General features: G+C 39.9%; 1 protein-coding gene across 9 annotated transcripts in view; it reads right to left on the bottom strand.

The window, feature by feature from the left end:
• Positions 1-25405, bottom strand: part of kaznb (kazrin, periplakin interacting protein b) — a 110214-nt gene that overhangs the window by 16176 nt on the left and 68633 nt on the right. For 7 of the 9 annotated variants that reach the window (XR_005441416.1, XM_038696480.1, XM_038696479.1 and 4 more), the window contains one exon: positions 12169-12276. Coding sequence is in view for 7 of the 9 variants with exons in the window: in XM_038696480.1 (XP_038552408.1) it covers positions 12169-12276 (108 nt within the window). In the remaining 2 variants the exon portion in view is untranslated. Of the gene's footprint in view, positions 1-8832; positions 8870-9276; positions 9561-12168; positions 12277-25405 lie in introns of those variants that run through there. The other 2 variants (XM_038696482.1, XM_038696483.1) reach the window with 2 other exon arrangements.

Raw genomic sequence — 25405 nt, 5'->3', positions numbered from 1 at the left:
AGTGATTGGCTCTCATCATTAAACACTTTCCAGTCAGGCAATTTTACAGAAAGTGAACTGACAAACTTTTGGAAAGCTTCACCAGAGACGTTTTGGCTTCGCTCAGTAGGTTTGCCTGATCTGAACCACCGACATGCTTCCTAAATTTTAATTTAGAGCACTGTAAGCTTGTTTGACTATGACGCATTCTGTCCCATAATAATTCAGCATTTAAAAGGGTTAAAATGTCAGTTCAGCCACATAGCAAAAAATGTTTAATATATTTTCTTACCATCCTCACTCTATTCATGTAGATAGTTTTGGTTTTATTCACAAAAGTTTTGAGATATGTGTGTCTGAGATTTCTTTCACCAACCCAACAGGAGTGAACGGAATTTTGTTTGTGCTGCCCAAAGCACTGAATAGTTTATGTCTGCAGCTTACTGTTATATTTATTGTTGATGTGCCATCTATTGTCTCAATTTATCTCAATTTAATTTATTAATTAACTGCTTGGTCTTAATAATATCAGAAAATGGTGAACCATCACATCTTTCCAGAGTCCAAGGTAACATCTGCAAATGTCTTGTTTTGTTCAACCAACAGTCCAAAACCCAAAGTTACAATGACATAAACCAAGAAAGCAGTAAAATACTGACAATTGGGAAGCTATAACTGGGAATCTTTTTTAAATATTTGCTTAAAAATGACTTGAATGATTAATTGGTTGTTAAAAATAGTTGCTGATCATTATTTTGTCAATGTTATGTTGAATTGTTTAAATATATATTTCCAATACTATAAGTGCCACAAAATGCGGAAATCTCAGTAACACACATCTTAAAACCTGAACAAACAAAACTAAAACTGACTGCATGGATATAGTTACACATCTAAAGGGTATGTAACAAAATGCACAGTATATTGTTTGAATATCGGTGAACTAGTCTTTTAACATAACTACAGTTTCCTGTAAAACATTATGAAAAACACTGGTTCAATAGACCTGGTCTATTTTAAAACAAAACTCATGAAAATAACATGGGCCAATAGAGGAGAGTGTCAAAATCTCCGCAGTGACAGACAGCAGCCAACTGTTCTGCCCTGAGGAGTTACAATGTGCATGGCTGTCACTTTTCCACCTCAGTCTCCCTGACAATTCAAATCTGTGTAATTTTAGCTAGTAGAATGGTTCCGCTCTGCTATATCTGCCCAAGACAAAGCCAGAGGCGATGATGCTGCCTTTCCCTCTGCTGCAATCTCTCAGGTACAGTAACTGATAGTTGGATAACAAGATCATACACTATTTTACATCTTTACTACTGACATACAGCACTGCCATAAATGCTATATTCTTAATAGAAGTCTCATGTGAACAACTGCATCATATTAATACTGTCTGGTTGGACACTGGAGGAGTCAAGGGCATAAAAATGAACACAAATGACAAACCATGGCCTTTAAAGAACAGGTGCTTTAAGTCTTTATTTACATTGCCATTTCCAAGGCAGGCACATTTTTCTTGCAGCAGTACTGACCTTGTTAACAACTATATAAGATGCCCATTTGAATGCACTGCAGCTGTGTGATAGAGAGGTCAAGGTAGGACAGGAGTGCTGCTCGGGCTGCTTTAACAGTTCCAATTATGGAACAAACATGTTAGCGAGTCCTGGTTCAAGATATTGATTATGAAAACTGCTGTCAATCTGCTGCCTTGTGCTAAAGACAACGTGATTATAGCTTCATTCTTGCATGATCTCAATGAACACACATGCTGCACTCCCCGTAAACAGCAGAACACAGAGATTTTTTCCAGAGGATCAGTATTTAATGTTATCATAATCAGCATTTTGTTTTTAAATATTCAGTATTGGGATTTAAATAATAATAATAAAAATCATAAAAATCTATAATAATAATAATAATCATAATCATCATAATCATAATAATAATAATAGAGCAGGAAAGTGTTTTTTTCAGTATTTTCTTCTTCCCCGTTGGCTCCTGTGGTATTGGTGCACAGCTATATGCTATCTATAAGGTGGAGAGGGGGGTGTTCAGGGGATTTGGAGCTAAAGGATGAAAACAGTAATTGCTTTCTACTGAAAGTGCTGAGCAGTTTTCTGCTGTAGCATTGCAGTGGATGCAGCTAACAGCAGGACATCAAAGCACACACAAATTACTATGCAGTAAATAATTAAATCAAGTAAACATAAGGACACCTATATCAAAGTTTTCTTTAAACAAAATTATAAGCAATTTGACAAATGTTCACTGGGGATGTGAAAAGCAGCAAAACAACAAAAGCTTTTCTGTAACTCACTGATATGAGCAGAGCTGTTTCAAACAAAAAGGAAAGTCTTCAAAATGCTTCATCAAAGCCTCCTAATAAACTATTCTTTCATAAGCTCCTCTTTTTGATAAACTTTACCTAGAATGAACCAATGAAAATATTGTTATTTCCCAGGACAGCATCTTGCTCAGAGGCTTTCTGTGTTACATAAGTGTGTACCTGCAATGCAGGTGATTGTGTTGATTCAAACTGTCAGCCTCCCTCAGGGGAAGCCGGCCAGCACCATATCTCTGTAACTAACTAAATGATATGATGACCACTGGACCAAATTAGCTCCTGCTTATGTTTACCTCAGTGACACTATAAGTCACATGTTCCCAACTCTCATGCCTTAGTGACTAATTTCTTCTTGAACATAGTTGTTTGTGAAATTCCTGCTCTACAATTTCATTAATTACTGAGCGTTTGTGTTGAGTCCTGCACAGTAAAACCAGAATTAAGGCTTTACAAATAAAATTAACTTATTGTTAATGAAACATGACTACAAGCAACAGAGGATCCACAGAGCACATCTTCTTTTACATCCGCAGGTCACACTTTTACCTGATGGGTTTAACGTCTATAAACTAATTAAGTGGAAAAAAATGAATCAAAGTTAACGTTAAACATTTTCTAATTCATCAAATACAGGCAAAATTGTGTGGTTGAGTTTAAGTGGATGGTGCAGAAGTGAAAGCCACTACTAGAGCACACAGCTGTGCAGTTTGGAAAATTAACACCAGACGGCAAACAGCAGCTTTGGCATCATATAGTATGTAATATTATCTAATCAGTTACGAGTATATACTCATCATTATATTAGTCCGAGCAGTGAAGTGTTCTCCCCTGCTGCTTATGTATTACTAGATCTGTGTTTGTGGGCGCGCACGTATATGTGTGTTTGTGAGTGTGTGTGTGCCTGCTCACAGCTGGCTATTTCTGCACTGTATTATGAGAAGAGCATAAGTCTACTGAGCTCTGGCCTGCACTAATTACAGTATAAAGATCAGTTGAGATTGCTCTGGGAGAAGACAGGAGCCTGCTTCAGCTCTTGATTAAACTCATCATGCAGGTACCACTGTAGCCTTGACAGGGAGGAAAAATACAGCGTGGATGGACTGAAATAAACCCTGCACATTTTATATAGATGACGAGTGTGCGAAAACCCTCATCTTAATAATCTATATTGCTTTAGAGTGTTTCCTCATATGACACTCTGTCTCAGGAGAATTACACTGCTCAGGAGAGAATAAGTTAAATATAGTATGGATAGCACTTGTCAACACAACTGACAAGACACGACATGCCCTTAAGTCTCATACCTTATCTTTTGTTTTTAGCCACGCAGCAACGTGGCTCTAGGGATGGCAGTGTCAATCTCTTGGTCCACCACTTTGGTCCGGACTAAAATTTCTCAAAACTGAAGAATTGGCGGAAGATTTTGTACTGACATTCATGGTGCCCAGAGGATGAACTTCTCCTGACTCCTGAAATTTGGTGCAAACTAAATATCAGCATTTCAGCATTTTGCCCAGCTAGCGTTAGTAAGTGCTCAAAGTGCCTAGTACAGCCTTACGGAGCTGCTAGCATGGCTGTAAACTCTCAGTCTTGTTACAAAATCAAGAAGCCAAGTTTGCAAAAGGAAGGGGGAAAAAACAAAAACAGTCACACCTATTGCACAACTAGTCCAAATTGTGTGAAACTGATATTGGGGAAATGTCTGTTTGGAGTTGCCCTTAAAATAAACAGTCTGTGATCCTGGAGCACTCTGTTTACAACTTGAGACAAAAGGACAGCCCAAATACTCCTTAAGGATTTATGAAAGAATAGCATCAAATAAACCGAAATCTGACAGAAAGACAGAAAGGAGTGAAAGAGAGAAGACTAACACCGAGAGGCTTCACAAATAAACACATTCATTCTGTCAGCAGCTTCCTGCTGAGTCTCAAATCCCAGGGAGGTCGGGTGGGTGGATGGCAGAGGTAGGCTTCAGTGATTAGGGGCTTTTTTAAATCATTGGCAGGACTGTATTTAGCATCTTTATTGTTAATTTGTACTATAGGCTCAGGAGGAACATGTGCAGTAATGGAACAGAGGTTGTATAGACCTGTGTGGGTTGCATAGTTTCAGATTTTACATGCTTAAGCTACAAATACCAATAAATGCAGTGACAAGCCTCCATCTCATATACCAGACAATCGTAAGAACACAGAACAAGCACCTAATTCCTGATGCCTCTGCCCGCTGAGACTCCAAGCACTGTATTTTCTGCATCCTGAAAAGGTCCTGCATGTAAGGGTCAGATCTGTTTCCTACTCAGGGTATTGCACTGCCTTTCTATAATACATACAGGCATAAATAATGCATGTTGGTGGCTCTTAAACCTACCTGACCAGAGTATTCACCACTTAATGGTAATTCATCGTGCTCTGCAGTTGAAATATCACTCTCTGGTTTACATCTATGAAAATTCTAATATGTTGATCATTTTATCGTTTTTACTCTAAAATAAATGCTGATATGGTGGAAGCATATCTGTCCTGTATACTGTTTGTATGTATGTACATTTTGGCTGTGTTTGCATACTGTGTGTATGTACAGATACTTGTATACAGTATATCTGTGCGAGTATACAGTATCTATTGGGAGCAGCTCCCATTAATTAACTGCCTGTGGTTTTACATTACAATTGAGGTCAGTGCAAGGATGCCAAGTGTAATTGATTCACACGTTTATTATGTGCAGATCAGGCACGATGCCAAGGATTTACCACAGGAAGAGCACCGAAAACTTGGACAGGCCTCTCCAGATTTGTAATACTGCTGTGAAGAGCTGAATTTTGAAAAATATAGCCTCTGTCACTGACACCAATATATTTTACTGCGCATGGGTTTGGTTTACATGAAGTGAATTAGCCAGCGATTAAGTAAATTAACCTGGCCGGCATGGCGGCTCTGAACAGGAAACAGAGAGTCCTTTGCTTTATGTCAACAAAGCCATGATAATGGAGTAAAGCAATTATTGTCTTAATTGCTTAATAATTGCATAATATCAAAGTTGTATCCTAGAATCCTAGCGAGTAGAGTGTCTGAGTGCAGGAAGGTGTGAGGACACACAGTAGCACAGTATGACAAATTTAAGCATGAAGTACTTTAAGAAAACATGTTACCTGGACACAGACATTTCTGTGGACAATGAGGTGTGAACCTGATATTTCAGACTATATTTATAGTTTAAATGAATAGTTCGACAGTTTGGAAAATACACTTTCTGGCCAAATGTTAGATGAGAAGATTGATACTACTCCCATCACTACATGACAAATATGTATCTGGAGCCAGGTTAACTTAGCACAAAGACTGCAGACCAGAGGAAACAGCTAGCCTGGCTGTGTCTAAAGGAAATAAAATATGCCTACCAGCAACTCTAACGCTCACTAATAAACACGTTATATCTTATTTCTTTAGTCCGTACATAAACTATCTGTAGAAATGTAATGGGTTATGACTGTTTCTTGGTCAAGAGCGGTAACTATCTGATGTCTCCGTTTAACATAAATTAATTACACACCACTGGCTGACCAGAGTAATAAGCAAAGTGGCGCAGTCCATGGTGTCGACCAGCATGTAAAAACCACTGAGGAACTGCCACAGGGCCCATTGTCGCTATTTTATGTGGTGGGGACTAAACATCTGTCAGAAACAGCAGGATCTGGTCTTTGGAGAACTGGAAATCTACATGATTTGATACACGACCTCCCTCATGTCCCGGGGCACAGCAGAATAATCCAACAAGCTGCATGAGGTGCCTGTTCTGCAGCTGGAGCTGCTACTGAAGCTTGTATAGGAAACTTTAAAAGCCTTACTGAGGGGTTTAAATCATGTGAAATGTGGCAATAAACACCTGTTCTGAGCTAATTAATATTCACTCTTACACGATGAAAGATGATGAAAATAATACTGATCCTTAATTAGCTCAAAGAAGGAACAGCTCACGCAGAGACTGAAGAGAAATGATACTAAAAACAAAACAAAAATGATGGAGAGGTGCCACAGAGAGGTGTTTCATATGTCGTGGTGAAGGACTCTACAACAAAACTATGCATGTGAAGTTTATAGTGATGGTGCCATCTGTCTGTTGCAGTGCAATCTGTCAAACTCATTATCTATCATTTATAAATCACCACAACACACATGAGCGCATATGAATGTGTAGATACACATACACAGACACACACAAACATAAAAATACCTGTTCATGACATCTAAGCAAAACATGTAGGTAACTTCTCCCCCTCCCATGGGATTCTTCAATAGACTTCAAATAATTATAGCTTCTGTAAACTATAATGCATCTTCATGTTAAATATCATCTTATGTCTAGTGCCCACATAAATCCAAACACAGTGCTATTTTCTCTCAGATTATGCAAGCTTCAGTATGTCTGCAGAGCTACTAAAGTCTGTAATACGGAAATGTATCTGATGAAATACCCCTTCATTCATGTACAATACTTACAATACTAGAAGATTAACAGATTAACGATATGAACATGTCATATGTAGGTCTGCATTTAGATCTTAAGTAAATCAAATTACAAGACTGGGATATGGAACAGATTTAAATAAACCAGCACTTAATGTAAAGGCCTGTGATGCACAAAAATAAAACATGTGAATTAACCCCTAGTAAGATCACAGTATATTGTTGTAAACATACTGTATATACGGTCAAGCCCGAAATTATTCATACACCTGGCAAATTCTGACTTAAAGTTACTTTTATTCAACCAGCAAGTTGTTTCTTGATTAGAAATGACACAGGTGTCTCCCAGAAGATAATAAGATGATGTACAAGAGGCATCATTGTGGAAAAACTACTCATCTTTTATTTACATTTGAACAAAAAGTGGCATGTCCAAAATTATTCGTACCCTTTGCAAACTGTCACAGTCTATGGGAAAATCCAAAGATCTATACCATTCCAAATAGTCTAAAGCATCCTAATTACCCTGAGTCACTGGGAACAGCTGTGTTAATCAACTCATCATGTGAAAATCAGAAGCTCTCTGGTGTTGGTTTGTCGACAGTCATGGCTAAGACAAAGGAGCTCACTGAGGACCTGCGGCTGCGCATTGTAGCTGGCCACAAGTCAGAAAAGGGCTATAAGACCATTTCTAAATGTTTTGAAGTTCCAGTGGCTACAGTGCAAAGTATTATTTAAAAAAGTGACACCTGTGCTGGCCAGGAGGATAGTGAGAGAGGTAAAAAAGAATCCAAGGATCACCACCAAGGCCATCCCGATGAATCTGGGCTCTGCTGGTGGCAACATCTCAGGGCAGACAGTCCAACGGACACTGCACACCGCTGGGTTCAACGGACACAGACCAAGGGGGACACCACTTCTCCAGATAAGGCACACAAAAGCCCACTTGGCCTTTGCAAATGCTCATCTGGACTAAGAAGACTTCTGGTCTTCTGTTTTATGGTCAGATGAAACAAAAATTGAATTGTTTGGCCACAATGATTTAGCCTTCATTTGGCGTAAAAAAGGAGAAACCTTCAACCCTAAGAACACCACCCCCACTGTCAAACATGGTGGTGGGAACCTAATGTTTTGGGGTTGTTTTTCAGCCAGTGGACCAGGGAACCTAATCACAGTAAACGGCACCATGAAAAAGGAGCAAAACATCAGGCAGTCTGCAGAGAAATTTGGCCTTGGGGACCAGTGGACATTTTAGCACGACAATGACCCAAAACACAAGAAATGGTGAAGAAATGGTTAGTAGACAAAAACATTAATGTTTTGCAGTGGCCCAGCCAGAGTCCTGACTTAAATCTCATTGAGCATCTGTGGAGGGAGCTAAAGATCAGGGTGATAGCCAATAAAGGCTTTTTGATTGATTATTGAGATGGGTATGAATAATCTTGGACATGCCACTTTTTGTTCAAATGTAAATAAGTTTAAAATTTAAAATTTTTTCCACAATGATGCCTCTTGTACATCGTCTTATTATCTTCTGGGAGACGCCTGTGTCATTTCTAATCAAGAAACAACTTGCTGGTTGAATAAAAGTAACTTTAAGTCAGAATTTGCCAGGTGTATGAATAATTTCGGGCTTGACTGCATCATGGTGAAAAGTAACACCATGTAAAAATATTACATTAAAAGTAAAAGTCCAGTACATATAATTTTACTAAAGCACAATACTAATAATAATAGTAGTATTTCAGCAACATAAACTTCATAAACATAAAAAGCATCGTAAAAATATTTATTATGTAGAATGGACCTTTTTCAATGTGTTAGACAATTGCTGTATATCTCATAACATTTTATTGTACTATTAGTATTATTATTGATACATTAAGATGTACTGTAAGAGCTAGTTGAGGTTGGGCCAATTTTGACTACTTCACATTAGAGCCGATTGTCAGAAATCTAATTGCCAGCTTTTTTGATACATGAAAAAAGTGTTTTCGTGGCTTTTTACACAAAAAGGCAAAAGTTATCTCGTCCTACCTTATTTCTTAGTTTTCTATGAAAGCAAATTGAATGTCTCTCAGTTTTGGGCTGTTTGTCTGAGAAAACAAGACAGGTTAAAGACATTAGCTTGGGCTATATGCATTTTTCACTATTTGCTGACTATTTACAGACAGTTAGATCAATCCCTAATAAATGCAAGCATTAGTTGCAGCCCTACTTCTTTATTTCATTAACTGATTATATAATTTGAGTAAAAAGTACAAGATTTCCCTCTAAAATGTACTATGGTAGAGGTGTACAGTGGTATAAAACGTAAAGTACTGCTTCAGCCACCACTGCATATGTATCACAAATTACTTCATGCAATTACATACATAATTTGAACTTGAACCTTCTCACACACCTTAGTCTCAAGCCATTTTTATGGCCTACACTATTGCTCCAACACTCACAAGCACCATCTCCTTCTCTATCACTCACCGGCCTTCCCCTCCTCCTTCTCGGACCTCATGTCCTCCTCTGCACAGGCTCCCCTCGGCTCCACTGTCAACTGTGGTGTGAGCTCTCATAGCAGGTGAAAAAAAAAAAAAAGGAACGCACACACATATACGTACAGAGCAGGGCGCACACCATTGAAACCAACACACACAATGCGCTACCACAGCCCGGCCGCTCCCAGCCCTGCTTGCTGAGGCTCCACCCCAAACAGGTTACTAGGAAGTCGTCCCCTGAGAGCCACTCAGCTTCATATCCTGCTCCTTTTCAGTCTTTCTTTGTCTGTATGTGCCTCTTTTTCTCTCCTACTTTCTATGTACCTGTTTGGTGACACGCCCTAGCAGCTAGGACAACTTTCACCCCACGCCCACTCCTGCTTTTCATCTTTCCCCCCTTAGTGTACAGACGAGGAGGAGGGGGAGGGGAATACAAACTGCACCTCAGGCCTCAGGTAATGAACCAGGTGAGTCAGTGGAGCTCTCACTCCACCTGATGGCCGGAAGCTATCAGAGGACGGAGTGTACAATTACACGCACAGACTTAACAGAGAACAATAGTCCCCTCTGTACAAAAGCTATGCACTCCCTCTGAGCCCACGATGCCTTTGCAACCAACATGAGTTTACATTACTCACTTGCTGAATGTGAATGTGTGTTTTGGCCAGAGGAGGTATGAATGTAAACTCTGAATAAAAATGCTGCAAGTGTAAGCTTCAATATAAACGCCTCAAAAAATGGATCATGAAATAGTACGAAGTCCATGCTTCTGACCAAACTGCCCTAGCTGTACACACTGAGATTGGATTATTAATAAAACCTCTCCCATGTTATCTTTAACCCTCCAGGGATTTTTGCATGGGCTTCAGCCTAGTGCTGAGTAAGGACGGTCTATGTCATGTTAGATGGGAATTTGGATGTTTGCAGACACAGTTACAGAGTAAATAAGGTTATGGCTGGTCCAGTTTGCCTGACAGCGCTCTTTAGGCCTGAAACTCTAAGGCAGGTACAGGCAATATGAGGAAAACAGATAGGACTGTGACTGAATTAATTCAGCCTGGCTGGTTATAAACTTATAATGGATTTTTTTGCTTTATGAGCACTTGAGTAACATAACTGGCATACTAAAGCACAAGTGTAAGCAAAATGTGTGCGCGAGTGTTTTTGTGTGTGTGTGTGTGTAAGAGAAGGACGAGTTCAACCTCTTGCATTTAAAAATGTGACAGCAGTCCAGAGCAAGAGTGCCATTTGTCCTGCCTGTCAGAGGTTGATGCTCAGCATTTTAGCTCCGTCCAAAGATCAGATGTGCTCTAACCAGATACTTGTCACATGAGGCAATGGATCTGTCAATCACACGGTGACAGCTCAAGGATTTCTGCCAGGCTCATTTCTCTCTGACTGATCAGAGTGGAGAGAAAAGATTGAAACGACAACTCCTCCATAGCGAATACAATTAACACATCATTAGAAGGTGTAACGCGTATTATAAGTGCATGTTTTTTCTGCTCCATCCATTACTGTAGTATTACAGCTATAATATATCATAAAACTAAATTATTAGAACATTTACATATGCTAATTATACCCATTTAGATCAAATTTAAACCTGTCTGAATAGCTGCTTTTTACTTGTCTGAAGAGAAAATTGACCATATGTAGCACTTCATTATTTCAAGGTCATGCTGTAGCCTGCCTCTCAGCTACACTAAATCTTATTCACTCGCATTGCTTTTATCCTGACACTTCTTCAGTGTGAAATGTTCCACCCTTCAGTGTCCTTATTCTTCGGCTTAACTCCCTGTATCACTATGTCATTCATTTGCTTTGCTCACATTAAAGCCAAAAGAAATCCTAAAAGCCTTCTTTTTCTACCCTCTGCTCTCCTCCACTGTACTGCTCTCTCTTCTCTCAACTGCACACGGCTGACCTGTCAGTCTGCATTATCAGTGCTGGGGAGCATTGATAGAGAGCCGAAAAGGAGCGGCATTAAAATATTAGCTAGCATTGAGAGAGAGAGAAAAGGAGGTGGGGGAAAATGAGCAGGAGAGAGAGTGAAAGCAGTGGTGGGCAGAGAAAAAGGAGAATGAGTGACTGAGGTCACCAGTGTCACCGCTCATTGTTGATGGAAATGACATGAGGCTTGTATAATAGCTGCTGAGAACGCACTGCTTCAAGTGGCTAGATTGGATGAAAAGATAGGATATACAATTACAACGCAGACTCTCTGGTTTGGCATCAGTGTGAGAACAGTAGGGAATAATAGCAGTCTTTAAGATGAAAACAATAAACGGACACAAGGTTTATAGATTAAGCAACAATGTACATGCGATCAATAGACTTTATGATCAATACCCTTTGTGGTGCGTATTGTTACAGAGTGGTCAGTTTGATTACCACTCAGAGAGACTATTATCCTGAGCCAGACAGGCCTCTCTACAAAACAAACTGATGACAGTGATTGGAGAAAATAAGTGGCCTTGCTGCGATGCAACAATTGCACATTACAATACAACTCCAGTGTGGTAAGTGTCAATATCACTGCATTCAGATTTAAACAATTTGAAAAGTAAATGGATTTTCTCTGGTAAGACGTTTATGAAGGCTCACTGTCTTGTGCCTCTGCAGTCTGTATTGGGTGACAAAACATGTTATTTAGCTGTGATAAATCAAAGCCTGCAGGGAACTGTAAGGCCCTTGAGGCCGGGTACCAAGCGCTGTTATCTGATTGTTCTCATACTCTTAGCCTGCACAGGCCTTTGCTCCATTGTCAACCTCCCAGTCAAGCTGACAGCTCTGTGTCTTTTAACTGCCAGGATAAATCACGGTGCACACTTCCTGCTGTCACCAAGGCAACACCTTGTATTTTCGAGTAAAGCCGTACCTTTGCCTAGCGAGCAGTCTGGAGTGCCAAAGTCCATCAGGCTGGATATCTCTGTCGGGTAGCACATGTCCGTCACCACTGTCTTCTGTCTGTGGTGCACTGATGGATCTGCAGGGAAAAGAAATTTACAATGAATGTCATTTCAGATCAGATGAATCAAATGTTTATTCTGTCATCAAAACTTCTTATTCGTATTCACACAGCCACGTTGATCTAATATGTTGGGGTCATACTGTGTGTTTACTGCTGCGTAGATATAGCAGGCCTGCCAGGTGATTCCTCCTGACACGATGTCAATTCGGCTTGCACTCCCAAACTTTCAGACACGTTGCAAATAAGAATCTCTCCTACAAATCACGGCAGTTGTGATCTGCACTTCAAAGCAATAATAAAATAATAAATGCACAATGACATTGTATTAATAATGATGCATACCTGTTCCATTATTTTACAATTCTTGGCTAATGTTTTACTCCTTTACACCTTATTTTAGATCAGTTGCTTTTTAATCTTTCACACCTTTTCCCCTTTTCTTCGCCTCTCAAATAAAATCCATCCATTTATGTGATTCCATTATCTCCTCTGACCCATTTTTGTGCTCTATACATTCAGCTAATGACGATGATCAAGGACGTCTGTGAGCTCCAGTGACTGAGGCTCATCTACTCAACTTTTTTTTCTCTTCTCACTCAGTAACTTCTCTACAGAGTTCAAGAAGAAGAAAGAGCAAATATCTCTTTTAAAATCATCAAGGTCCCTTTTCCACTGCTCTTCCTCCAGCTCCTTTTGTAAATGTTTCACCTCCATGTGTAAAGCATGAAATTCTATAAAAATTACCATTATTATTATTATTGGAGGCACCCATATCCTCATTGTACCAGAGAGTGGTTCTGTAGAGCAGATAACATAGCATTACAACAGAAATTATTTCCTCTTTAAGAGGGCTTCAGATCCCATTTTTGATCTGAAAGCTTCAAACTAAAAGTGATTCTGCTGATCTTATACATCCTTCTGAGGCTATAAATGTTGGATTTCATACCAGATAAAGGCGTGACAGCATCTCCTGCGTACGTACAAATGGAGTGTTGAAACTAAACGTGTTTACTTGTTTAACCATTAACCTCGTCAATGAGTACAGCAGTTGGCATCCACCCTCAGGTGCCTTCAGAACAATACCATCTGCACAACCATTCTTCCTTAAGGATGATCTCAGCTTCCCTCCTAATATGCATATTTTGAAAGATTCAATTTCAAGACCGTATGGTATTTATCAAGATCAATGACCTTCCGCACCCTTCTCCCCTCCTTCATCGTCCTGACCTGTCGATAACGGTTTAGGTGTTATTAAGCTGACCTTTTCCTCTGTCTTTAATTTGGCGATTGGACAGCAGGCAGGCTCATTCTAGATCGCTCTAAGGTTGCTTTACTTAGCACCAACAATAATGAGAGAGAGAGAGAGAGAGAGAGAGAGAGAGAGAGAGAGAGAGAGAGAGAGAGAGAGGATGAAGCTGCTGGCTGTGAGGCTAATTCACAGACAATCTATTCCAGTGTGTCTACAGTTTGTATAAATGTGTCAATACATACATTTATGGCTGTAACATATGGCCTGGTTTGGGGAGCCGTTGTTTAAAATTTCACCACTCTTAAATGAGCAGTTGAAAAAAAGAAATTAACAATGTACCTTAATTGTTATTACAATGTGTTTGGATATGTGTGTCTATACCTCGTTACTTCAACATACTTCAGCCATCTCACTGTTTCACTGGTTTAAATAACCTCCCATTCCCAAGGGGTTTTTGATTAGCCAGGGTCCATTGTATTTCAAGGTGAAAACACCCTGTCATTGCGTCTGTGTTGAGGCTGTAAAGTATGTGAATGTGTTCTAGGGAGGTATATGCTGAGCAGAGGGCTCTGCCACCTCATTTCTGCCTGGTTGAACCTCTGCTGGGACAGGTTAAAGGTTATGGAAATGATGAGGCCAAGCTGTGCAGGGCTATCTGTAAACTAACTGACCACACCAGGGAGGACAGGCTACTGACTGTGATCTCAACCGTTGCCAAAACAATTGCAAACGTCTTTTACAGTTATTTCATATGTTCATCTCTCAATCAAATTATCTGTTGTGACGACAGCAAATTACCTACCTTAAAAATAAGGTAGGCCACTTTCTAGTTCTATACTTATATTGTTTTATCTCATGGATAAAGTAAAGACCTACTTTAATAGACCTTTTGCAGACATTTTGACATGTCATAGCAGGAAAAGGAAAGGTGATACGAATAACATTAATGTCTGCATTCCACTTAGAGAAGGTCCTGGTATTGTGCATGCTGGCTCACTGGAAACTCTTATTGGTGCACCTAATGGAACCAAGCAATTATTAATGTTATTAGTTCTGCCTGTGCATTTTCTCAGGTGAACTTTGACAGGAGCCGTTTTCCAATAGCAAGCCAACTTGACAGTGCTGACCTTTGAGGGGACGGAGAACCCCAAGTAGAGGAAGCTGTCCTAGCTTATTAACTATGTTGCACTTTTATTTAGAGCAGAGTAGATAAATATTAATGTAGCAAAAAGATATGCATTTTTATTTCAGTTGGACTGGGAAGTGTTATTATAAATCCTTTAAAAATGAAAAAGACAGGGGAAAAACACAGCCTTAACAGCATCACAAGGGAAAACACCCACTAGTTATTAATGAGAATACATTAAGAGTATGTGACTGCAGAAACAACCCAAGGTATGGCAGGAAGTCATAGAGGGTATTCAAACGTCTGACACATCTGCCCTCCCTAACTATTAACACTTAGCTGAGGGTTGCAGATGACATGTATGAGACATGATGTAGAGAGGTGAGAAACACTCAGTGGGAGTCAGAGACGGTATACAAGCAGACATAGGAGGCAACTATCATTGGTGTGCAGACAGCTCATCATTGCCCACCCTCCGCCAACCTTTAATTACACTGGCATTCAATCCGTCATGCAGGCAGCAGACATATTCATTCCTGTATCAGTCATCGTGCCGGAAAGTCACATCACCACGCTACTGTGGAGTCATAGCGCCCTGAAACGCAGTCCTGCTGAGCGCAATAACATGGCTATGTGTGCTGTGTATCATTCTGAGAGACTGAGAAAAAACCTGTATAGATACCACTAACAATAATTTACAATGGCTGGAAACACACTGTAATTATCAAGCCATGAATTGCGTTTAAAAGAGCAGGCTAACTTTGAGAGGTGATTGGCTATCAGAGTAGTCCTTGCAGAACAAAAAGGCCACTGTAGTGTTCAGTGTTTCCACCTATTCTCAACCACTAAAAGGTTTTTGGTCTTTGTTAGGGGAGGAGAGCTATAGTTTTGATTGGGGTTTGTGGTGCAGATTAAAATACAGCCATTCAAAGCCCCATGAATTGATACTGAGGGGGATTTTTTGGTTAATTGCTTACTTTATGTACTCAGCAGAGAGAGATGATAAAAAAGACAGTATTAGAACAAAAGTATGAGGAAAAGCTTAAGCAACACTGGGGCAAAAAGATGAGTTAAGATGTTTTACGGGGAAAATGTCATAATCCTAAAATGTAAAGCCCTGAAGAATTTAACCATTTTCTGTGGTGCACAGTAATTATTCCTCACTAGGAAGACAAAAACCATAATGTTCAAATTTCTATTATATCCTCTCATGCATTTAAATTGACACAACATAATGTGAGAAGAATTTGAAACACTATCTAAATGGAATTTCACAGTAGCGCCGACAGTGAACGAATTAAAAAAGCTAAATGATGTGATGCCTTTTGGGTTTCTAACCTTCGGCACAAGACTGAGCCAGAAAGCCTCGCCTGGTTCTATAAGACAACGGGATTGAGCTCGCTTGACAATATTTAGTGTTTGAATATTTCACAAGGGAGATTGCTCATCCCTGACCCCAACGCTCAAAGGTCGCTTCGGGTATTATCAGACACAAGACACATAAGCTCATCCAAATCCCAGCGTACAGAATGCTGACAAGGCACACTCCCACAGCACTACACATCTCCACAGGTAGGTATCATTAACAGCCTTAGACACATATGGCAACAATGAACTGGAATTACATCTACTTTATGACAACGGAAAATTGCAATGAAAATATTGTGTTAAACTGGAAAATGACAAATTGAAGCCTTCATTAACATAGGCTGTAAAAATGCCACATAATTATTTAACAACAGCAGTGAAATACTTTGGGGAAAGTTGACTTGGTCTTTACTCCATAGGAAAAGCAACAGATAGATTTCTCCTCGGGGACAGATTGAAAGCGCAACTAACTATATTCTATATATATCGAAGTTTGAGCTGTCATATCTCTATTATACAACCAAAACATGGAGCCAAAACACTGCAGAAAAATATCATTCATCTAACATTTTTCCTTGCCTGGAGCTGAAAACTTACTGTCTATTAATCTGTGTTTATAATCATACGTGACACAGTGAATCAATACTCCCGGTGCTCACAGAACATTAGGCCTGAAAGGCTGCTCCAAGGCTGCTGTGATCTATAGCCTCTGGAGGCTGTGTGCTGCCGTTAAGAGCACAACAGCAGCCTGCCCTGAGGAAACGTGCAAAAAAAGCCCCGTCAGGGACACATCCATTACATCAATGAGGAGAAATTGCTTGAGGAAGATGAGTGTCCAGGGTTACCGGTGTTACTGCCGGTGTTGTTCAGCTTAGTAGTCCACGGTTTTGTTGCATCTCTCTCGCTCCAATGATTTTTGTGTGAAAGGACAAAATGAAGGAAGGATTTTAAAAAGCAACATGTAGAGATGTGGAGTATGCCGAGAAGCACTCACAAACCATAGCAAGTCCTGTTCGGTGTTGTCGAACACTAACTGCAGCATTTTTATTACAGGACTTACGGGTGGGTGAAAGGGAAATATATTAATCCGTGATGATATACATTTTACCGTCTCATTTATAAGGGGTTGCTTTGCATTTAACATCTCTGGATGTATTAGGCTATTGTGGGTAATGCAGATGACAGAACAGTTTTATGGCAGTTGTGGATTTTTGCATAAATGTGATCAAAGTTTATCAGTTATTTAATTCCATAAGGGACTGTTAATAATATTATTGGGATGGTGAGGGGGACTGAACATTTATACATCTGACTGATGTATTGGTCCACAGCATTGTACAAATTGGGTACAATCCATGTTTTACTTTATTAAAAAAACCTCTGGGTTATTAAAGAGGTGGTATTATGCTCATTTTCAAGTCTTATTTAGGGGTTGTACCAGAACAGGTTTACAACACCATATTTTTTTTCATACCGCACAATGCTGCAGCTCCTCTTTTCACCCTTCGTTGAAGTCTTTGTTTTAGCTATGGAGTGATACATCTTGCCGTCTCTAAATGATCTTTGTTGTTGAGTTGCACATGCACAGTTTCTAGTTAAGGACTATTAGCCAATCAGAAGCAGAGAAGGGCGGGTCAGCTAGAACCCGGTAAACAGCTTCGATTCATCTGTAGGCTACATGCTGCCGACCAGCTTGGAAACATAGAATGGAGCAAGAGTTTCAGAGTGGTGAGTTATTAATCTGTAACAAAAGTATCTTTCATCTATAAAGTTTTAACCGAGCTCTGTCTCTACATCACAATAACAACTTTATGTCCATTGACTGCCTGGAGAGTAGCTAGTGTTTGGAAGGGAGAGGAGAGGTGTGCTGCAGCTCAGTGTTTTTCCACCAGTGTTTTTGAGGGCGTGTCGGAGTAGCCGCTTGGCGAGCGTTATATGAGGCGCATTTAGCTTTCATCCCAGTGTCATCACAAGGATGAAAGGGAAGCAGCTGGACTAGAAAGGAGCTGTTTTCAAGCAGTTCAGAGCAGTGTTTTCTATGGGAGATTGGAATTCCCTTTTTCACTTTGCAAACCTAACCCTAACCCTTTTAACCATCCTCTTGACTTTAAAAAACTGAAACACCCGCCCATTAATATCTTAATAGAACTTCTACTGTGCACTACCAATGTGCACATTAATAAAAATGAACTACATATGGCAAAGTGTACCTTTGTGTGAAATGAAATTTGTCTTTTTGGTGTTATACATGTATGTATTGTCCATGTATTTATGTAACTATTAACTATGTTGGGATGGCTGAAATAAAACATAGATTTAGGATGAGAAAAAACTCCCTACCTTCAGCCAAAAGAAAGAAGACATGCCCTCAACCTTTCCTGACCCTCTCTCCTCCATAATTATTTTCATACAGTCCCTAAACAGTTTCTCAATTGATTTTACAGAAAATATCACAAGTGTATTTTGATAAAACTACACATACAATGACAGAGGTCTTTATCCATTTCACATAGCCCTAACAAGTCAATGCAATTAAATTGCTATTTCAATTTTGTCTGAAGAAAATGGTACAACTGTATAGTACAAAACTACACTCTGACATGTCATCTGAAAGGAGAAATTTGTGCGCGTTGCTAGGGAGGCATAACATTTTTGCAGACAGGGGTAGTTTTGAATGAGTACCATTACAATTCCGTATAACATACCACACTTGCACAAATTTTTATCAGCATTGCAGTGCTCAACTCTGTGATTAAACTCGGCTATGTTATTGTGCTGACACCAAAAGAGCTGAAGGGCTCAAGAGAGTAGAAACTACCTCATTCATAACAATACCATTAGGGAAAACAAGGTAATGGGATGATGCCTGACCTTGGAGTCACTATGGGGTTGTGTTGTTCTGCATCACCTAATATGACTGGAATGATGATCTATGCTGGCTGATGAATAATCACAGTGGGGCTGACCTGCCAAGCTGGAATAGTAAGGGACTGGTGCTTAATGATAAGCAATCTGTGTAAAACTATAAAAACATCACATCATCCTTCATGCTGGCTACCTTATAGATATAGACATTGGACAGATGTAGGACAGTCCATCAAGCATTTATAATCGTTATCATTGTGGCTCAAAAAATGTGGAATCCATTATGGCCTAGATAATAAATGTTTCTGTAACCCGGGAGGATTATCTACTGTCAGTTGTACACTAGTTAATCCAACACAGCCTCCTCAAAGAGCACCATCGTGGGCTCAAGGTTCAGTTGGATTAGCCAGAGTCTGAGAACAAATTCATAACTTCAGGTTTTGTCCTCAGTTTGACACCAACGGGGACACCAGACAGAATAGCTGTTAGAGCGAAGTTAGACTAACATTAGTATAAATTAAATATAAATGAAAGGAAATACACAAAGGAGAAAAAGTTATTTATATGTAATCTCTAAAATGTTATAAATGCTGCAATATCATCAGAAAAACAACTGATGCACAATGAATGCAAATGTGCCAGTTTATGTAAGACCACAATACAAAATCCCTCTATTACTCACACACACACACACACACACACACACACACACACACACACACACACACACACACACACACACACACACACAGACTTTATGGCTCATCTTGTTGATTCTGTAGGTCACAGCTGGTCATTGTAGGGCATCATCTGGCCTGGCACAACTCAAAGGCTTTGCCTGACCAGGAAAGCTAGACGAGGACGGATTTAAAATGAAGATTAAGCAGAAAATCTGCCTGGAAGAAATCCAGCACTGACACAACTAAAAAAATCCTCCAGCTCCTTGTTCCAATGCCTTCCCTGCTTTTGGTAAAAGCTGCGACGATAGAGCGTGCAGGGACATTTGGAAAATGTGAGACGCTTTGCTGACCTCCATGCCCTGATGGGTCTGGGAATTGATTAACGCTCTTTACACACATGCCAGTCCTGCCACACCCACTCATCCCAGCTGCCTCTGCAGGATCCAAGAGGGACCCCCTTCTCTCTGGACAGCAGGACCGGGACAGAGGACGAACTGGGCATCATATGCCTTGCTCTAAAAGACAGCTAGCAGGGGAGTCTTGGTAATGGTTGAGAAGACTTATCTGTGCATTTTTAACTAACTTAAGTGCCCATCTTTTTCCACCCCATTCTTCACAAACAAAAACTTAATTAATAGTTTGTTCGTGAGGTAAAGAAGAGTTTGTGAAAAAGGAATAATGTCACTATAATGAAAGATTGAAGGGCTCCAGTGGGAGAGCAGAGCCCCTTCTCCAGGGGAAACCGTCACTACTCTTCAATAATACAACACAGTAACACATCCCTTGGAGTCTGTGGTGGGTGCAACACACAGAGAGCACCAATTTTCTGTTGGGGCTGTTACAGTAATAGTATGTGAGGCATAGTTTGAAGTGCTGACCGAGAGAGAAGATGGGTAAGGGTGTGAATAATAGAACTAAGACTACCATGTTCACTGGGCCTAGACAAGCCAGCTACAGATGGAGGAATGGGAATCATCCACATAGGAACCAGTATGTCAGCTCCACCAGCTAGCATACTGTCTTCAAACAGAATTGAATATCATCTGCAATGTATAACAACTCAATACAGCAAAGCTTAACTCGACCCTAGCAACCATATCTGTGCTGCAGTAAAAAGATGACAAAATATTTTATTGATTTTAAAAGCTGCTATTGTGGTGTGACATATCTTGCTCTTGTTATAAATAGCGCTTGCCTGCTAGAGTTGCCCCTACTGTCTATTACAGTTGCTAATTGCAGGAGGAAAGCAGAGAGAACACAAACACATGCTGTGCTCCTGACATCAAGCATAATGTGGAAACAAGTCACACGTGCTTCTCCACTCTCTTGGAACCAACAACAAAGTCTAGATCTATTAGTCAAAATTTTTTCTCTAATGTTCCTCAGACACTTGCACAACCACTGTGATCCACAAAATGTTATCTTTAAGTACTGGCATGGGAATAAATTAATGCTTATGGCAATTTAGCTTATACCGACTAGCGTTCCACCAGAAGGCGAAAGCTTTCACACCAAAAGGGCAAATTTGACATTGTGCAGAGTAATGCCAAATATTTCCTATGGAGAGAAAGCAACTGCGAGCCATTGCTGTCTACATCGTAGCCAAAGTTCAACTAAATTGAACAATGACCCTAAATACACTTAGCCCCACAATGTGCATCCAACAGGATTCTGGCCATGAGTTATGGCGGCTGCAATCTGTAGAGAAGAGTGGTAGAAAAATTCATATTGGCCATTTCTACTCTACTATTCTCTTCTCTCCAATCCTTTAGTAAAACTTCTCAAGCAATGATAGAAAGTATCAGAGAGGATGAGAGCACCAGGTAAAAAATTGTATAATATAATTACTGACATTAGTTTGTGGCTTCCTAGTTAGCCGCTTTGTGCTGCCTCGTTCTGTGCATAAAAACTCAGCAAACTACTCGGTTTTGGTCTGAAACCATGATGAGTTGGGTCACATGCCAAAAAGGTTAAAACCCCATATTCGAGTGCCATGCTTTGGCACAAGAAGAAGGAAGGTGAACTGACAACAGTGACAACACCTGGCTGATCTGCAGGGTGAAACACAACCAAGCTGCATCCTGACTTTCACAGGTCTACCTTACAGCACCCCTTACATGCTTCTTTGGCTGATAAACATAAAGGTAAATGACAACAACATACTGTATATCCACAATAATGGATGCATGGAGAAAATAAAATACATTACTTGAATTTAGAAACTACATCAGAGCGTCATGGTGACTTTGAAATCGAGAGCTTGTTCAAAACACTCAGTCAATTTAACACCGCAGTGAACTGGACCTGGTGAGAGACGGAGGACGTTTAAGAAACACTGAAATTATTGCAGGATCCCTTCATACCCAGTGTAATGCCAGCGGGTCATTACTCATATTACTACACTTGAATTAGGTAATAAGCTTTGATAGAGAAGGGACACATGAGTGTGAGAGATACATATAGTGAAGTCACTGTTTTATCCTTGGAGGAAGAAATATATCACACAGAATTACATCCCTCTGGTGAGGTGATGAATTACCCACTGTGGTGGTGAGTTTTACAGTAGTGGTGAATAAAGTCAGCAAATGAAAAATGACCCAGTAAGCTATCCACCCCATGACTTCTACTCACAGCAAGTGGTACAATAGAAGCTGAAGTCTTTAAGGTCGTTGCCTCCTTCTTGAAACACCTTACAGTTCTATAAGAACCTGAATCAGCTTTTTGCTCAGCAGTATGCTCCGCTCACAATGACTAATGTCTCAGCACAGGCCCCATCTCAAGAAGAGAGTTGACCACTTACTCCTCTCCTACCGCATCAGAGAGCAGCAAAAATATGAACTCCTGTGTAGCAACCACATTTAAAATCGAATCCTCCTGTCCTCTTTGTCAAAGCTATAGCCTGCATGAGACTGTAATTAGTGGGATGGCAGTGGAAGTGCTAATTAGCATCTCAGTTTAAGTTTTGATTTAACCACAGTGCTTCATGCAAATGTCATACACACACCACAAACCGGGTCTTTCTTCTTCGCATAGTGTACTTCACAAGTCTACCAATTACTGAAGATTTCCATACCTGCATCTACAGTATTAAACTTTGGTTATTTATAATGACGACCCCTATTCAGGGTCAAAGAGTTTGTTGAAATAAGTAATGTCCTCATTTTATCTACTAAAATCTCCTCCTTTATATTAAAATGTAATGATCCTGACTTTTGAAGAACACAGACTGAAGTAGCTTTTTAAAAGTAGTTTAAAATTGTGGCTGCAACTAATTTGTTGAAGAAAACGGGAAAGGGTAATGCTTGGTTATTGCACAATGACTATATGGCAAATATAAACACTTTTTTTTTAAAATTTGTTACAGCTGAGGTTTAAGCAACCACGTCAGACTTCACTGCTGATCCACTGCTGGACCTGAACTTGCTTTTCATACAATAGACTACGCTTTTATATCAGCATATATAGTGCTTGTTAATATATAGCTTAGTAGTTTCAAAAATAACTCTAAAAAATATTGCATTATAGTTTCCCACCAGTATTTGAGTATTGCAGAGCAACGCTGCAACCGGTGATCGAGGAAGAAATAATTCACTATTTATACACACTACATCTGCTTTGTCATGTTTTTTGTTATGCTAACCCGCCTGCCAATTAATGTGAATTCTCACAAATTGCTGCCAAGAAGTTCCCCTGCCCACAGGTAGGTTTGTATTCCCACCATTCTTCCAAAATGCAACTTTATTTGCACTGAATACATGTGAATTGCACAGCCAGCTATCTCGCAGACTGTCATCTCACTTCAGGGCAAAGTTAGCTAACCAGTTCTCCAGCATTGCTAACTTGTGTTAATAACCTCCGCGCGTTTGAAAGGCTGATTAGCTTGCAGGAATGGGTGAAAACTGACTCTGCTCTGGGTGGTTAACGCCCAAAGTGCACCTGCGACATGGAAGAAAAGTGAAGGTCAAGTATTGACAAGTTTGCTGCTATCGCTGATTGTCTTCTTCTAGATAATCTTTTATTTTAAGAAGATAGATAAGAGACATAAGTGAGTCATATTCGTTATCTTAGAGGCCCTGAACAAACTTGTTTGTGGCCATTGCTGTGTTTGATTGACCTCCTCACTCTGTTAACTTTATTGCACTTAGGCTAGCTTACACATTTTTAATTCTTTACTACATGGAGTCTGGAGATTCCCAGCAAAGCACTGCCTACCTTCAACTTGAACAGAAGTCTAATCAGGCAGAATAAGTGGAAACACTTGAATGAGTGAAAGGCCCTTTAATCTGTTATCTAAATGTCATCCTCTGATTGAGATCCAAATAGGTTTAACTTTGCTAGAACAGAAATGTCCCACTATAAGGGAGTCCTGTCTCTGTTGGATTTCTCAGTTTATTCATAATCAACTCGACTGGCCAGTACAGTATAAAGATTTATTAATATCAAGGAAAATCATAAGATGCTAGCAGTTTGATTATTGAGTATCTCTTAATTTAACTTTTAAGTCCTTGATTCAGAGTTGTTGTTTAAGAGATACCCGTACCCTATTCATTACATAGTAGTTAGTTCCTGATTTCTTACTTACACATTCCTTAGAAAATAATCGAAAATGTGCGTGTCTTGTTGTAAAGTATTTACCACATCACCAATGGGACTAGATGGCATCTACAAGGAAGGGGACGCCAGTTTCATGTTAGCTAATACAATTGAGCCAATAACACTGTTGGTAATAGAAATCTCATTAAGGAGAAAGGTCGACCTGTAAAATGAAGCTAACTTTCACAAATAGCAGTGGAATGCGAATTTACCAGACCCAGTATAGGTCATTCATGAGAGATGAAAATGTGCAACTTTTATTTACAAGTTGAAAGTAGTCGACTGATGAAACTATGTCTCAGTGGAAGACAGCACAACTTCCCCAGCAGCTGTCAGGACAACAATGTGATGCAAGCTGGTGTTGAAGATTTCTGTGCAAAAACCAGAAAAATCAATTTTGGGGGGAAAATTATTATAGAAAAAAATATTGTAGAATTTCATTATTCAACACTTATAAGATATGGAGAATATGGTCTGTAAGAGTCATTGTGGTGTTTTGTCATTACCCTGATATCTTTCACAATAGCATGTTAGTTTACAGACTGTGTTCTTTTCATCCTTTTCATTTGTTTTGCTGCACTCCTGCTGCAGGCTGTAATAATAATTACTGATGCTAAGTAGGCAATGGTCCAAAAAGCTCCTCTGCCAGTCCAGGAAGCTGACCTTTTGTGTGATACTGTATAACAAAAGTGCAGACAATAGTGCACTGGTTTAGTGCTCCCCTGAGTGATTGATGTCATCTCATTATCTGTAGGAGTTGAAACTGCTGAGAGCGACCCGGGCACTTTTTCTCTGTATGTCAATTTGTGCACTCTTTATCCGCCTCGGTTTTTCGTATGTCGCTGCCAACACTGCAATTGTGCAGAGAGTCCAACAGCCTACTCTCTCCCTCACTGCCCTCTCTTCCTGCATCCTCTTTCATTAATCAACCTCTTCTCAAAGTTTTAAAACCCCCAAATCCCTCAACTCATCTAGTCCTTTCTCTCTTAGGATTTTTTTCCTCATGATTATTAAGATTCCTCTCCTCTCCCTGTAGTGCGACTCCTGCAGTGATAGATACTCACTCTCTCTCTCTCTATGTGTCTGTCACTGTTTCTCCCTCCGTCTTTAATGCTCCTCAGCGACCTCCCTCCGGTTGGTTCTGCGTCAGTGATCACCATTCGTTTGATCCACTGGGGCTTCTTCCCAGGAGAGTAACTACAGTAATAAGAGCTGAGAGGCTCTGAGATGCATACTGCCAGCACCTTGCAGGGAAGCTACCAG

This window comes from Micropterus salmoides, unplaced genomic scaffold, assembly GCF_014851395.1.
Source record: "Micropterus salmoides isolate LMB-PRFRI ecotype aquatic unplaced genomic scaffold, ASM1485139v1 Ms_hic_scaffold_4, whole genome shotgun sequence".
Classification (NCBI taxonomy): Eukaryota; Metazoa; Chordata; class Actinopteri; order Centrarchiformes; family Centrarchidae; genus Micropterus; species Micropterus salmoides.
Note: the sequence above shows the minus strand (reverse complement) of the source record. Positions and strands in the feature narration are given on the sequence as shown.